The 16187-nt window shown below is 39.3% G+C and overlaps 1 protein-coding gene across 3 annotated transcripts in view; it reads left to right on the top strand.

Annotated features, from left to right (window-relative positions):
* Positions 1-16187, top strand: part of SGCE (sarcoglycan epsilon) — a 126734-nt gene that overhangs the window by 63837 nt on the left and 46710 nt on the right. Inside the window, exon 11 of one of the 3 annotated variants that reach the window (XR_014796111.1) lies at positions 12856-13005. Coding sequence is in view for 2 of the 3 variants with exons in the window: in XM_084896693.1 (XP_084752819.1) it covers positions 1141-1157 (17 nt within the window). In the remaining variant the exon portion in view is untranslated. Of the gene's footprint in view, positions 1-1140; positions 1433-12855; positions 14240-16187 lie in introns of those variants that run through there. The other 2 variants (XM_084896691.1, XM_084896693.1) reach the window with 2 other exon arrangements.

The raw sequence follows: 16187 nt of genomic DNA, 5'->3' as shown, positions 1-16187 counted from the left end.
TCTCTAAAGTGCCTCAATACTGAGAGAGAGAGAGAGAGAGAGAGAGAGAGAGAGAGAGAGAGAGAGAGAGACACACTACCCTAGGCATGTTAAAAAAATAATTGTGATAGATTGTTGCGTTTCTGCTTCTGATACATGTGAAATCAAATAGAGTCATGTCTCCTGGAGAGAAGGGCTAAGTGGACAGGTTATATTCTTTATTTGCATTCTATTCATTTGAATGACAGAGTCTATTACTCAGTCTCTCAGTTGGTCTGTTCTGTCTGATGTGCATGGGTCCGGTTCCGTTAACGCACTTTTGTGGGTACAAGCCCTTTTCTGTTCCTCCCTCCCGATCCTAGTACCTCCGAGAGGCAGCAAGGTTTGTGCAAGAGTATCAGGAAGGAATCATTGCTTTTCTCCAGCACTATGTGATGTGTCAGTTTTCTTGTCTTTTTTTTTTTTTAAATTAAATGTGTTGGGTGACAGTGGTGAGTAACAGTGTACAGTTTTCTTGGTGAAGGTCATGTAAGCTCAGAGTCTGTCTCTTGGATCCCAGGTCATTTTATTTGTACCTGCCTATAGGAAATTGGTGAGGGAAGAGTATATTTTGAAGTTTGTTTTATTTAGTTAATTGTTTTCTCTTTAAACGACCATCAGAAGTTGAGGAAATGAACTAGCTGTGGTGGCGTAATCCTAGGCTTAAGTGCTAGCTAGCGAGGGTAATAGAGCAGTGACAAGAGGACAATAAACAACCCTTGCTTTTGAACCAGGCCCAGGCCATTAGGATGGATGCCCTTCCGTTTTTTTGCATTTTTCTCAGCCCTTCCACCCCACCTGATATTTTCTAAAAAGCCACGATGAAAAGGTACAGTCCTATACCCCACAGTCAACCCCGCATTCTTTTTGTTCACTGTGGGAGGAATTTTCAGGCTTGTGCCTCTGGCAGACACAGAACATTATAGCTCTGGCCCTAGAAGGAGAGGACTCAGTTAGAATTTTTCCTCTTTAAATTTTTTTTTAAACCAAATGCAGAGAAATTATTTTAAATTATGTTAAGAGGATAGGAAATCACCCCTTGCCATAATATATTTTGCTCAAAATCTACGAGTGTCCATGCCCTGACTAACGCATGCCCATATTCACTCTTACGCATTGCAGGTAAATGGTATCCCTGAAGAAAGAAAACTGACCGAAGCAATGAATTTGTAATCAGACAATATAGCCGTTATAGCTTATTTCTTCTCTCTTCCATAATGCATGAGCTTTTTCTGGCATATGGTATGCATGTTGACAGTATTAAGTATATACCAAATAATTCAATATAGCTTTCATTTTACTAATGTATTTCTTTTGTACTTAAAGCATTTTTGACAGTTTGTAAAACATCGATGACTTTATATTTGTTACAATAAAAAGTGATCTTTAAAATAAATATTATTAATGAAGCCTACCTAACGTCTGATGAAATTTACTTCAGAAAGTAGTTGAGATTTACTTCAGAAAGTAGTCGATTGCCTCCTATTATAGTAAGAAGCTGTTGTTGCTAGGGATAGGTTCATGTGTTCATTCTTCGTTCAGCGAGATTTTATTAAGCATTTCCTATACATATATAAAATGTCCATGCTCTTTGTTCTAAGTGAGCAACCCATTTAAATAACACTTTTCACTTTTATCTGTGTGGCCCAGAAAGCCAGTTGTCTTATACATCACTTCTTGGAGTGTCTGATAGGGTAGGCGTGGTTTTATGGAGTGTGGCTCAGAAGGCACCAGGTTGTGGAAGGCAGCCAGGGTGCACAATAATCAGAGGAGCAATTGCTCCAAAAGAGAAGAGGTACCTATTGACGGTGACCTGAATGAGCTCCAAAACCCCGGGCTCCCCTGTGATAACAGTACTTTCAAGGCTTAGCACCGTTTCCTTATACTGAGACAGTCCGCTTCATGCATGTTGGGTTCACGTGGCTGTCAGGCCATCTAGCAGGGCTGGAACAAGCAGACCAGGCCAACCAGAAAGCCTTTCCTTCCTCTGCTCAGGTTGGGGGGGTCGGGGGGGATTCTGTGTTCCCTGTTAACTGCTCAGAGGAAGCCCAGATGCTTCCTAGATCTGATCCCAAAATACAAAAAGACTCCATGTGAGTAATGCATGTAACTACTTGCCCTCCACTTAGGAACAATATTCCATCATGTCCTTGACATTGGAAACCCTGTCCATACTCCACTTCCTGGGATTTAATGGAGGATATAGGTTATTGGATTTCCTGAAAAGTATATCTCTTATTCTTATTTCTTTCTAAGGCAACTAGGACCCTGCTACTTGCTGCTCTTCAGGACTGATCATCCCAAGGTTGTAAATATATTGGGTCGGGTTCATGTCCTAGAAGGAAGGGAAGGTCGCTATGGGTATAGATGACTAGATATTGGCACAGCGGAAGAGAATTCGTGAACTGTTATTCCTGCCAAGTGATAGCAAACTGTTCCTGGTAGTCCAAGTGAACAGGAGCAAAGTAATCTATGATCCATAAATCAGGAACTGCAGATCAGGGATCAGGAAGTTTATTCATCTGCACTGGGAAAGAGGCCACTGTAGGATTAGAACATGCGGTTGGAAATAGCATCAGTTTTTGCACTGACCCTATTGAGGAATTAAATGGGGGTAAGAAGAATCACTGGCCAGCATCTCCCAAATCTTTGATAAGTGCCTTACTCTCTGCAATTTCCTCTGAAAAGGCGATCTTACCTCTGACTTTATATTTTGACAGGCAGAGTCCAAATAGTTTCTCACTAGTTGTTGCTACCCGAATGGTCCTTACTTGATGGGTCAAAAAGAATGTGAAGACCCTGCCACATTTTGAGGATTTCTATCCCAACTAAACATCCTCATATTGGGCAAATGAGTTCATGGTGAGTTTGGGGTCCCTGTGGTGAACTTAAATTAGAATATTTTTTTTTCCAGTTGGCTTCAGTAATGTTTTGCTCTAAAAAAACCAGCTATGGTTCTTCTTTGCACTTACAGGAATTCACGAAACTCAGATCTAGATTCAAAATATCCCTGAAAAGCTTGTGACTTTTCCTTCCTCCAAGGTACAGTCTAGTCACCCAATAAATTATGACTTCTCTTTGGGAACATTCACATTTGTAAGCTCAGACTGAGATGATAGAAAAGAGCATTAGATAAAAACGTTAAGGCTGAATTTGAGCCTAAGAGAATACTTAAAAGATAATAAAGTAGAAAACAATGGCAAGGTCAGAACCTCCAAGTACAGATATAGCAAATAGACGGGGTCTTTCTGACCTCTGGGATCAGTGGTCTAAGATTTGAGCTATTATTCCTATGTCCCTGACCATACCCAATTGAGGGGATGAATAAAAACTTTCAAGCAAGTTATTTGGAGATGAAGCTGTTTCACAAATTTGCATTTTGAAATTTCCCATGGAATATCCTACTAGCTGCTTATGTATTGCACATCCAATATGTAAATAGGAGTCAAGTCATGTTCTGAGGATAATGTGGTGAGCCAAAATAAAAAATAAAAAAATATTCAGGCTCTGCCATCAAGAAGTTTACATTCTAGTGGGAAAGACAGATGTTAATCAAGTGGTCATACAAATAAATGTCCAATTGCAATTGGTGCTATACAACCTGATCACAATGGGACTTGACCTCGTCAGCAGGTCTGAGATTTCCTGAAAAAGTTTGTGCTGATATCAAAAGGATGATGTCATAAGATAAAGTGAAGTAAGGAAGGATGTTTGAGGCAGAAGAACATATCTTGAGTTCTTTGGGGAAAGGAAATCCTAGTGAATATAAGGTTATCTTAGAAAGCACAGTGAAGTCAGAGTATAAGTTGGACAGAGGGGATGTTTGGAATGTGGAGAAGTAAGGTGACACCAAACCAAGTATGATTTTAAAGGTAGAAAGAGGCTAAAGCATTTGAACAGTGAAGGATGCTGATGTGGTCATATTTTACATTTTAATAAAATCAATCCAGCTCTAATATAGAGAAGAAAGTAGGTGGGAAGAATGAGTATGGATACATTAGTTAGGAGGCTGTTGTAGACACAATTTGGAGAAATAAGTTTTTTTTTATAATTGTGGTGGAAGAGAGGGAGAGAATAGATAGATTCAAGAGCAATTAATGAGATAAAAATGGTACACTCAGACTTAGAAATGTTGTTAAAGTAAAGAAAGGGGCTAATTCCGATGTGTGTGTGTGTGTGTTGGGGGGGGGGGGTGTGTGTCAAATGATGCAATCCATTGAAATAGAAGATACTAGAATACATGATCTTATGTGAGGATTTTACATAGAAGAAACCAAAACAGATAAGAGCTGATCTTTTAAAAAATATTTCCCTCACTTTTATTGAGATATAATTTACATATAACATTGTGTAAGTTTAACATGTACAATATAATGATTCGATACATTTATATATTGTGAAATGATTATCACAAATTTAGATAATAGCCATCACATCACATAGTTACCAATTTTTTTTTTCTTGTGAGAACGTTTAAGCTCTACTCTCTTAGCAATTAGTCACCATGCTGCATTTCACATCCCAGAACTGATTTATCTTGTAACTAGAAATTTGTACCTTTTGACAACCTTCACCCATTTCTTCCACCCCCTGTGCCTTGCATCTGGCAGCCACAAATCTGATCTGTTTCTAAGAGTTTGATGTTTTTAGATTCCACATATACGATCTTACAGTACTTGTCTTTCTCTGTTTGACTTACTTCACTTAGCATAATGCCCTCATAGTCTGTCCACGTTGTTGCAGATGGCAGAATTTCCTATGTTATGACTGAATAGAATTCCATTATCTAATTCACAATACTTATTGAGCACTGAGATATACCAAAGATTGCTATAGACATTGGGAATGTAGCTGTGAAAGAGAAGTGGCAAACTTAAAAGTAGATTGTATTAGGTCAAGTAATCTGTTTCATTAGTGCCACCCTAGTAACTAATCTGACTTTTTTGTACCATTTAAAAAAAAAATCATCACCCAAAGATATTTTCCCGTTGATTTTTAGAGAGAGGAAAAGAGAAATATTGGTGTGAGAGAAACACATCAATTGGTTGCCTCCTGCACAAGCTCCGACCAGGGGCCAGGCTGTAAAGGAGCCTGCAACCAAGGTATGTGCCCTTGACCAGGATTGAACCAGGGAACCTGTGGTCCGCAGGCCAATGCTCTATCCACTGAGCTAAACCAGCTAGGGCTTTCTAACCAATTAGGAATGAAATTGATTGCTTTTATAGGTAAATTCACAAAATGCTCAATACAACATACATATTGAATTAGTTTGGTTGTTTCAAATACACACTCAATGTTGTTTATTTGGGAGGTGATCCCAGGAAGCCAGAGTGTGGAAGCAGATGAGGAGGTTAGGAGGTTCCGAAGGAAAGCCAACAAAAAGTATGTCATTGATCTGGTTCTTATTCTACAAAGCAGAACTCAGTCCTACTAGAGGTCCTCTAATTGTGTGGAAAGCAGCTCAGAATTTCCCTTCCAAGTAACAGAATTAGACTTTCACCCACTGACTCACTATCCTAGAGTTGAAAGTTGCTTCAGGGAGCATGAATTCTCTTGTACTTTTGGATTTTGGTTAGGAGCAGGCTGAGCAAGATCCCAGTGCCCTGGGGAAGTTGGGAGGTGCTATGGAAACTTGAGTTGAAAAATTCAGAAAGAAAACTCAAGAAGTTATTAGCAAAACGTCTTGATCCCTTAATGGATTTTGTGTAGTATCATTGACATCCCGTATTAAAAAGGCAGTTACTGTATTGCTAGTACGTGTTAGTTGGCATTTCACTCTGCAATGGGATAAATACATCTTGTGATATATGTGAGATTACTATATAAAGAAGGATCTCTTGATGAGTTTTTTTGCTCTCTCATGGAAAACTTATACCATGAGAGGATTGATTTTTCATTTGGGAGAAAATTATTTGTGAGCTATGTGGATAGGACAAATATACCACCGAATTCACAGCGGCTAACACAGTAAAAGTTTACTTATAGCCCTGTGCATTTACGTCAGTCTTCTTCTATCTTGTTTGCTATACACCTGACACACATGGCATCTGAGATTCCATAGGAAGCACAGTGAGAGCTGAGAGAAAGGTCATGTTGAATGTTTGTAGGAGCTGGGCTTCAAATGGCTTCTGCCACTTGCGTCCATACATCTGTTGACTGGGAAAGTCGTGTTCACCAAACATAACTGCTACTGATGCTATGAAACGTAATCTTCCTATGCACTCAGGAAATGGTATGGTCAACATAGCCATGTGGAGTGGGCAAAACGTGTGATAAGTGCTTATGGACTAACAGCTGTACAGGGTGGGCCAAAGGTAGATTTAGAGTTGTTTGTATAGAAAATAATACAATAATTAATAAATAATAACACAAGCGTAAACTCTGTGTTCTGTATGTTCACAAGTTTAACCCTCCTTTGCCCCACCCTGTATATAATGACGGAAAATATAATTATGTGAGTAAGTAGTTCTGTCATCCCCGATGACCTAAAATGTGAGTTAGAGCTTTTAATTCAGTGAAAATAAAAGCAACAACAGCAAAAAAAAAAAAAAAACTGCCAAGTTATAATAATCAAGGTACGGAAACTAATTCTGGAACAATATTGCATTGACTTCTTGTAGAAAAATATGTGATGACAAGTTCACAATGCTTTATCTGCAGTTCCCAAATCCAAAGATCTTAATGCTTTTATAAGTTCATAACAAATCCATTTAATGGTAGAACCTGACCTAACCAAAAATGAAGATACTTATTTTGTCTTTCTTAATTCTTCTTGGTGTGATGTTTTGATATGGAAATTTTAACCTATTGTCTTTATTCCACTGAATATGTTATATAGTATAAGGAACCTAACTTACATTTATAAAATCTGAACACAGTTGAATAATGAAATATACCTGGTCCCTAGAGATTCCAGTAATGTATTGGGGACTTCAGTTACTAATTTTATAAATACTGTGTTTAATTTGTAAAAAATTTTATATGATAAGCTTCTTTTTTATCACCTAATTTGGAGTCTCTGTGTGTGCCTAAAAACAAATTTAGTGGTCAAACAATGAGGTTAGACTGAGATAAACTTGTCTCACAAAACAATACATCTCTGTTTCTTTCCCTCTCCCAAAACTTATAAAAATAGCCTTATTGAAGTATTAAGGTCATTTCATTCATTTATTCATTGAATATTATTTAGGACTTACTATGTTCTAGGCATTGAATTATGCTTAGGAAGTAAAAGAGAATGTGTTTTGAAAGAATAAACAAAGTTTAGTGCACTGGCGCTAGTTGGTGCTAAATAAATATTTGCTGAGAAAAATCAATCTCATGTCAGTTACTAAAAGTTGAGAAAGTTAAAGAAGTGTTGTAATAGAGAGTGGGGAAAGCAGCTACTTATTAAATGGTCGAAATAGATCTATTTTGAGAGAAAACATTTAAGATAAAATTGAGAGAATGATCACGAGCCAGTCACGCTTAACAATCTGGTCAGATGAAAAAGCAAGAGAGTGAATGGACCCAAAAGCAATGGAATGGAATACAATGGTTGTAGCCTCTGTCCAGCATCTATTTGTCTTTTTCCTGGCAACCTTCCGTATGTTCCTCTGGGCAAGCCTTCCCTGCCATGCTTTCAATCCAGGTGCTTCCACTTGAATTGGAGGCATTCCCAGTGCAAGGTATCAGGTCTGGCTAATCACACTGAATCCCTCACATTTACGTCCTGTGCATTTACGTCAGTCTTATTCTGACCCAGGAGAGCCTGGGAGATCTGTGGATTCTCCTGAGGCTGCTGAGAGAGAGGAATGTGCTCTTTCCTGATGGACTTGATTCAAGGCCAGCAGAGCATGAAAGAGGGCACCAACAGAATGACCAGAAACCAGTTCTTTTTGTGCTGTAGGCTGTGGAGATATATTTTCTGACGCTCAACTCTCAACAAGGTGAAGGGGCTCTTATGTAGCTGGAGCATTTTGAGTGAGAGGGAAGTGGGATTAAGGATAATTCAGGTACAAAGGTATCAAACTAACACAGCATACACCTTAAACTTCCACAACATTATGTGCCAATTATACCTCAATAAAAGTAGCAATTAAGAAAAATTAAGTTGTATTGGAAATGCAAAAAAAAAAAAAAAAGCCAATAGCTTTTTAAAAAATGTGTTTTAGAAAAGGTGATTCTGGAGATGGAAACAAATTCCTTTTAATCTTGCAGAGTTTTATCAAGGAGTTTGGAGCATTAGAAATTAAACATTTGAAGTAGAAAGGTAACATAATCATATATAAATCATATATATATATATATATATATATATATATATATTACACCTTTTTATTTTATTTATTGATTTTGGAGACAGGGATTTGTTGTCCCATTTATTTGTGCATTCATTGGTTGATTCTTGCATGTGCCCTGATCAGGGATCAAACCTGCAATCTTGGCATATCAGTAAAATGCTCTAACCAGGGCCTATTCTTAATTTTATATTTTTTAAATCATTCTGGGTCAGCAAAACTGGTGAAGTAAATACAGCTGAAAATTATCTCCTCCTCTATAAATGAGAAAACTGTTTAAAATGGTTAAAATTAACATTTCCAACACTCTGGTAGTTAACCAAAGGCTTAGAGCACCTGGGGACAATTGACCTACAATTGAGTCTAGTAACAACAGCAAGCTTCCTAACATTTTAAACTCAACTCATCCTTCCCTGTCCTGCTCCAAGGTAGCTTTGCAAACATGCACAGTAATGATAAAAACCCGCAGTATGATAGTCAATGAAAGAAACAGAATGAGTTTGGGATGCCTTCAAAATCTCTTTCCTGGGCAGTTGTCATTATGGTACCTGCCTGGTGGTTCCCTGGAAGGCTGTTTTTAACTCAGAGCTCACCCAGTAAGAAAAACTTGGGGCATTTGGTGAAAACCATTAGAGGCAAATGATCTTCCCAGCTGCCTGAGGTGCTGGATAACAGTTGGAAGGAGGCATGGAAGCAGAGGAGTGATTCTGCTCTGAGTATTTTTGGGATGATTCTAACTCTTAGAACCATCTTCATGTCTAACCACTATGGTGTATGCCTGAAACCAACATATATGATATAAACTAATACCCCCAAAGTGGATACACACACTTGGAGTAATTATAAAGGCAGTGTTTATTAAATTAAAATTTAAAGTTGAGCTATCAGCTGTTAAAGTGTGTATGCATGTTGTAGGGGACACCCTGTATATTGAATGTTAACTGCATTGAAAAAAAGAACTTAAAAAAATGAATCCAGCTGTATGCAAGATGAATACATACCCAAGTGGTGCAGGTAGAACTCATGTAATTGGATTATAGGGTTTTGACTATCTCTTTGAAGGTAAAAACAACAAGAACTATACATAAATAGTGTACTCCAGTAAGTTAGGGTGTTTTGTTTTGTTTTTGCTTTTACTGTGGCACCGTTCACAATTCTGAAAAGCAGTTTGTCTTTTAGGTGCAAATGAGTAAAGATTTTGTGGATAATGGAAGCTGTGCTTGTCACCTTTGGAGAAGGGACTTAGAAACTGGAGAGAGGAAAGGCACAAATGAACTCTGTAGTTTGGGAATGGAATCAGAGGGATTGGTATGAGTCCATCGTTTTATTAAACAGAAGATAGAAGACGTGTGTGTGTGTGTGTGTGTGTGTGTGTGTGTGTGTGTGTGTGCATACATGCAACTGCATATTTTCTAGTTCGATCTACTGGGAGAGCATAGGAGCAGCAAAGCCCCACATCACCTGTCAGCTAGATCTTGGTTTCTGGGAGCCAGGGCTCTGAGGGAATGGCTGATTTCTGGGCTGGGGCAGGGAAAATACTACAGCAACTCAGGACCCCTTCTTAAAATGCTCAAAAAATAATGGAAGTTTATTAAAATAATAGAGGAGCTGACTAGAAGGGGCTCACACTGGCCAAAAATGAGACAATTTGGTTAACAAAATAAATGTAGTACTGTATTATAAATAATCCTATCTATACTCTGGTTTCTCTTCAGATCGCATAAATCTTTCGCCTTTTAATAAATAATCCTATCTAATAAAAGAGTAATATGCAAATTGACCATCACTCCAATACACAAGATGGCTGCCCCTATGTGGTCAAAGATCTTGCCCCCATGTGGACACAAGAAGGCCATCATAAGATGGCCAGCAGGGGATGGCAGTTGGGAGCGACCAGGCCTGCAAGGAAGGGCAATTGGGGGCGATCAAGCCTGCAGGGGAGGGCAGTTAGGGGTAACCAGGCCAGCAGAGGAGGACAGTTGGGGACAATCAGGCTGGCAGTGGAGCAGTTAGGCATCGATCAGGCTGGCAGGGGAGTGGTTAGGGGGTTATCAGGCTGGCAGGCAGAAATGGTTAGGGGCAATCAGGAAGGTAGGCAAGTGAGCAGTTGGGAGCCAGCAGTCCTGGATTGTGAGAGGGATGTCTGACTACCCATTTAGGCCTGAATGGGCAGTCGGACATCCCTCAAGAGGTCCCAGATTGGAGAGAGTTACAGGCTGGGCTGAGGGACACACACTCCCATACATGAATTTCGTGCACCAGGCCTCTAGTGTATTATAAGAGTCCCTGAATCTATACTGTTATGAATGAATGAATGAATGCTCTCTGAGAGCAGGATGCCAAGTAATGTGGAAGATATGATGGAACTATAAAATCATGATTTTTGCAAGCACCATAGAAATACCTGTTTAACAACAGAACCATAAATATATAATTATATGGAAACCAAGATCTGGAGACTAGATTCCCAATGGACAGAGATAGACAATATATAATGTATATATGCATGCACATACCTTCTATGTCTATAGTATAGTAGAATATTTACATAGTCTCAAAATCTCTCCTTACATTGTTCCCCTTGGCAACCACCATTCTACTCTGTGCTTTTATAAGTGAGATCATGTAGTATTTGTCTGGTTTTATTTCACTTAGTGTAATGTCCTTAAGATTCATCTATACTAAAGCACGTGATAGTAGTTTCATCTTTTTTAAGGTGGCTAATATTTCATTGCATATCGATAGCACACATTCTTTACCATTCATCTGCTGATGTGCATTCGTGTTGCTCCCACCTCTTGGCTATTGTAAATAATGTAGTGAGCACTGGTGTGCAAATACCTCTCTGAGATCCTACTTTATCAATATATTTTAGCAATTCCATGGGGGAAAATTAGTAACTTTTTACATGAAATTAGCTCAAAATAAAATTATCTGAAAAGAAAAGTTCTTACAAATATTCCCTAACTAAAATATAAAGAATGGCTAAAAGGGCAAAAAGTTAATGCAGAGGAAGGAAAAGGAACTGTCCAGGAGTAGAATGGAGGATAAAAAATGGGTAGAAGTGTTTGTCTTTGAGAACCATTTTGTACATAGAATTGATAGGATTTGCTGATATAGTAGAAATCTGGGAAAGGAGGTAAAAAGCTGACTTCCAGAGTATGGCCTTCGCTCCTGCGTGTATTTTTGATATATTTACTGAGCTTGAGAAGGCTGAGTAAAGAATAATTACCAAGGACAAAATCAAGGGTTTCATTTTGAACATTTTTTTTTTTCTGGTTAAAGGCCAATTCTCACTAAAGTAAAGAGCAAGGTAGCTGTGCCATCTCAGAAATGTCATTGCCATCTGCCAAATGTTTGTGTATATAAGTTTGTGGTAAGTCTCTGAGACCAGTGTAATAGGCTACAACAGATAGTCTTAGTAAAATGTTAACTAGGTATGTATACAAATGGAGGGTAATATCTATATCTGTGCAGAGTGTTCAAAGGTTCTGTCACATTTAAAGATAATGGAGTTCAGGGGTCTTGTTTTAGGTGAATGTGTAACAAGGGGCTATCTTAGACAAACCTAAAGGAGAGCAAACACATCTCAAAAGTAAATAGTAGGGGGAATGGCCTAATGTATCTGTGGTGATTCCTCATGTGAGGACGTTATTGAAAAATTGAAATGAATACTTACAATCGCTCCCTCAATGTGTTTGGGGATCTGAACTTGAGATCATATGGTCCTAGGCCAAGCCAAGTAGTCAGAGTCATTTAGACAGAATTCTTTATTGACTGTCCATGGAATTCCTAGCGGTACACAGCAGTGCACACCAATGCCACATTTTGATAGATGGTAGTCGTGGATTAGAAGCTTACGGTCTTTCTTAAGAGAGTTCCGATCTATCATGTCCACCAACTAGGCATCAGAGTGACTCACAAGCTTGCAAAGTCTACTTTGTGAGAAATGCCAAGGGCCTAAAAATAAAAAATGGGACAGGAGATGGAGCCTTTAACTAGGTTATGCTATGTATATTATTATTATTTTTTTTGATGTGTCATTTACTGCTACAATTCTGCTGGGTAACAAACCACTCTAAAAAGCAATAAGCATTGTATTTTAGGTCACCGTGGGTCAACTATTTAGGCTAGATCTGATGGTAAGTTTCTTCAAGTCTAAGTTGGATTTCCTCGTATGTCCTGGTGTTGGCTGACTACTGGCCCCTCTAAGATGGCTTCAGCCAGGATGATAGATAAATTGCCTTCTTCCCAATTTATCGCATTTAATTGGACTGGCAAGGAGATGATCTCACGGCATGGCAGAAACACAGACAAGAGTAACTCAATCATACAAAGGATTAGCAGGAAATGCACCTCATCTTTCAAGCCACTCTTTGTGACGCATTCGCTAATATCCCATTGGTCAAAACTGGCTGAGCCCTAAATCTGAGCAGTATAAGAATATAAGATTACAGGGTTGACTGTGAATATGTGGTGGCTATTCACGGAGAACATTGATGCAATCAATCTACCATAGTCTGCACACGAGCCCTGATTATTTATGTTCCTTCCACAGGCAAAACACACTAAAGCCTTTTCAGGACTCCAAATTCACATCCAAACATGGCAACAAGCTTACAAAGTACAGAATTTTATGATCTATGTCAGGCGCAGATGGTTCTCCTGGGATGTGACTCCTCTTGATATGGAGACGTATACTAAAACTGTGAGTAATATGCCCCAGTCCCGGAATCCAGCACAGAATGGTGGGATAGGGACTTGATAAAGACGATGGATGCTTTCTTAAAAAAAAAAAAAAAAAAAAAAAAAGGCTTAGGGGACACATCACAGTCATTGATTTGTTTTCCATTGCTGTACAGAAATTTTCACAAATTCAGCAGCTTAGAACAATACCGATACAAATGAATTGTCTTATGGATTCCCTGAGCCTGGTGTCTGGGTATGGATTTGGTGAGTCCTCTGCTCAGGGTCTCACCAGGATGAAATCAAGATGTTGGTCTGGGCTGTGGTCTTACTGGAGACGCGGAATGCTCTTCCAAGATCACGGATTGGTGGAGAAATTCTGTCCCTTGTGGTTGTAGTACTGAAGTGCTTGCTGTCTTAGTGGTTATAGGTTGAGGACAACCTTAGTTCCTTGCCATGTAGTCCTTCCCCTACACTGTTGTTTGTGACATGGTGCAGTGGTTCCTCCTGTCTGCGCTTTTACTTCCCCGTAGTTTCAGTTACCCAAGGTCAGTTGTGGTCTGAAAATATTAAATGGACAATTTCAGAAATAAACAATTCACAGGTTTTTTAAATGTATGCCATTCTGAGAATCATAATGAATTCTTGTATCATCCTTCTTCATCCGGCGTGGAGTGGGAGTCATCCCTTTGTCTAGGGAATCCACGTCGTAGGCAATACTTGTCTGCTGGTCACTTAGTAGCCATCTGGGCTATTAGGTTGACTGTGGTGATATCAGTGCTTGTGTCAAATAATCCTTAATAACGGCTCCAAAGCACCAGGGTAGTGATGTTGGCATTTCAGAGAGGCCAGAGAAGAGCTATAAAGTGAGAAGGTGAGTTCAGTATAATAAGCTATGTTGAGAGAGAGACCACATTCATATAACTTCTATTACAGTACATTGTTACCATTGTTCTATTGTATTCTTAGTTATTGTTGTTAATATCTTACTGTACCTCATGTAAAAATTAAGCTTTATCATAGGTATGTATAAGGAAAAAATAGTGCAGGGTTGGACAACAGTAGGTTTATAGTTGTTCATGTGGAAAATAATACAGTAATTCATAAATAATACAAGAATAAACTCTGTATTTCACGTACTCTACTTGTGCCCTGCCCTGTGTCTAAGCTCTGGGAAACCCTCATACATAGCTAAGAATTCTTTGAGGGGAAATAATGTTTTGGTGATTGAGTCAATAGGAGAATGAAGCCATAATTAATCATTTTCAAATTTTCTCTTAATAAAATGCTGATTTATTTTTTTTTATTTTTTTTTAACGATGAACGTAACTTAAAGCTTGTCTTTTTCTTGGTAATCTGTAAGTGCTCGTTGTATAGCGAAGATGATGACCTTTTGTTGCATTTCGCAAATACTTTCCCCAGTTGCCACTTGTCTTCTGTTTTGACTGATTATAATCTTTTAGATAAAGATGTTCAAGCTCAAAATTCCTTAGTCATTCCCTCCAACCACAAGGCACCTATGAGAGGAGAGCAGAAAGGCTGGGAATGTGGGTAAGAGGAGCAAGGAGGTCGATGTAAAGTGCAGGGCCCGGAGCACATCTGCTGTTTCCTTCTTCACGTGGGGTTCTCTTGAAGGGCCACCTGAACGGGGCCTCCCCATGGCTATCACACGCACCCCTGGTGTTGGACACAAACCCCTTTCCACATGTTTTCAGGGAATTTGTTCCACCTGATTTCCATGGGCCACTCTTTCTGAACGTGAATCTTAAAAAGAGAGGTTCATGGACAGACCACAGACCCTCTCAATGCAGTTAGTTCCCTTACTAACTGACTACGAACTCTTTCTGCCCTTAGCTACGCGGGCTCATCTGGAGTTCTGATCCAGATTCTCCTTCCGGAAGGGTCTGAGCTCTTGGTAATCCCTTGTCCTTTGCAGTAACTACAGGACAAGGGAGGACTGAGGAGAGCCCAGTGGATTAGCTCAGTTCCACACACACTCTCCCCATCCGCCAATGTGCAAACGCAGCCCCTCCGGGATCCCTTACCCCTTTCCAAATGGGGCCCCTTCTTCCATGCGGGTCCTCACAGTGAGGTCTTTGAAAGGAGATCTGAGCAGCTCACCTCCCTAGCCACCACAAAAGATAATGAGGGAAGTGTTTGTACTCAATGATGATAAAGAAACCCAGAATCTCCCTGCCAGTGTGGGTCGGTGGTTGAGTGTTGACCTATGAACCAGGAGATCACAGTTGGAGTCCCAGTCAGGGCACATGCCCAGGGTTTGCGGGCATGGTTTCTGGTAGGTGTGCAGGAGGCAGCCAGTCGATCAGTGATTCTCTCTCATTATTGATGTTTCTATATCTCTCTCTCCCTCTCCTTTCCTCTCTGATTAGCAATTTAGAGTTAAATTCGCATGCTATAGCAAAGGATCAGAAGAAAAAACTGGCAATATAGTTTTATGAGAATTGATAATAAAATAAAGTGTTTTAAGCAAGGAAAGGAGGGAAAATGCAATCTAATTTTTATCTAATCTCTGATACAGAAAGAGCTTAAACAGATATTGAAACAAGAAAGCAAAATTCATACAATTATAATACTCATTTATTAAAATATATTTTTCTTGATTAAGAGAAATGCCATAAGTTAACGGGTGAATAAAAAAATAAAAAAGTAAACCTAGTTTTAATAGTCTTAAATAAAAATCTCATAATCTTATTTATTTTTCTTTAAAAAGGCCAAGATTTTCTCCAACTTATGGCCAGTTTATAATTTATGATTCCCTATAGAGCATAGCTTCCGTTCCGTTACTTTGGGCTCTTTTCTGTAAATAGTTTAACTTGGAGGGCACATCAGGAAGCAACGCTGCTCAAAGCCGGTCATTCTATGGGAACTTGATTGAGGTTTTTTTTTTTTCTTCCTTTTTTCTTCATGTAGCATGCCACAGTGGGTTTTTGGTTACACCTTCCTTAAACATGTTTTGGAATAAAATGATTGAGTCTGTGCTACAGGGAGGAGAAACCTGGGCCATCACTGTCCCATCTGTCTGTGATTAAGAGCACATTCCAAGTCTTTCCCCCGGAGCTCCGCCCGCACGGCTCCTCCTGGTGTGGCAGGCAGCAGTGTGGCCCTCAGGTTTCCCCTCTGCCAAGAACAAGCTTCGGTGGGCCCCCGTCAGTGAGCGTTTAAGTTTGCACCTTCAATCAACAA

The sequence above is a fragment of the Pipistrellus hanaki genome (assembly GCF_964339955.1).
Source record: "Pipistrellus hanaki genome assembly, chromosome: 10".
Taxonomy (NCBI): Eukaryota; Metazoa; Chordata; class Mammalia; order Chiroptera; family Vespertilionidae; genus Pipistrellus; species Pipistrellus hanaki.
Note: the sequence above shows the minus strand (reverse complement) of the source record. Positions and strands in the feature narration are given on the sequence as shown.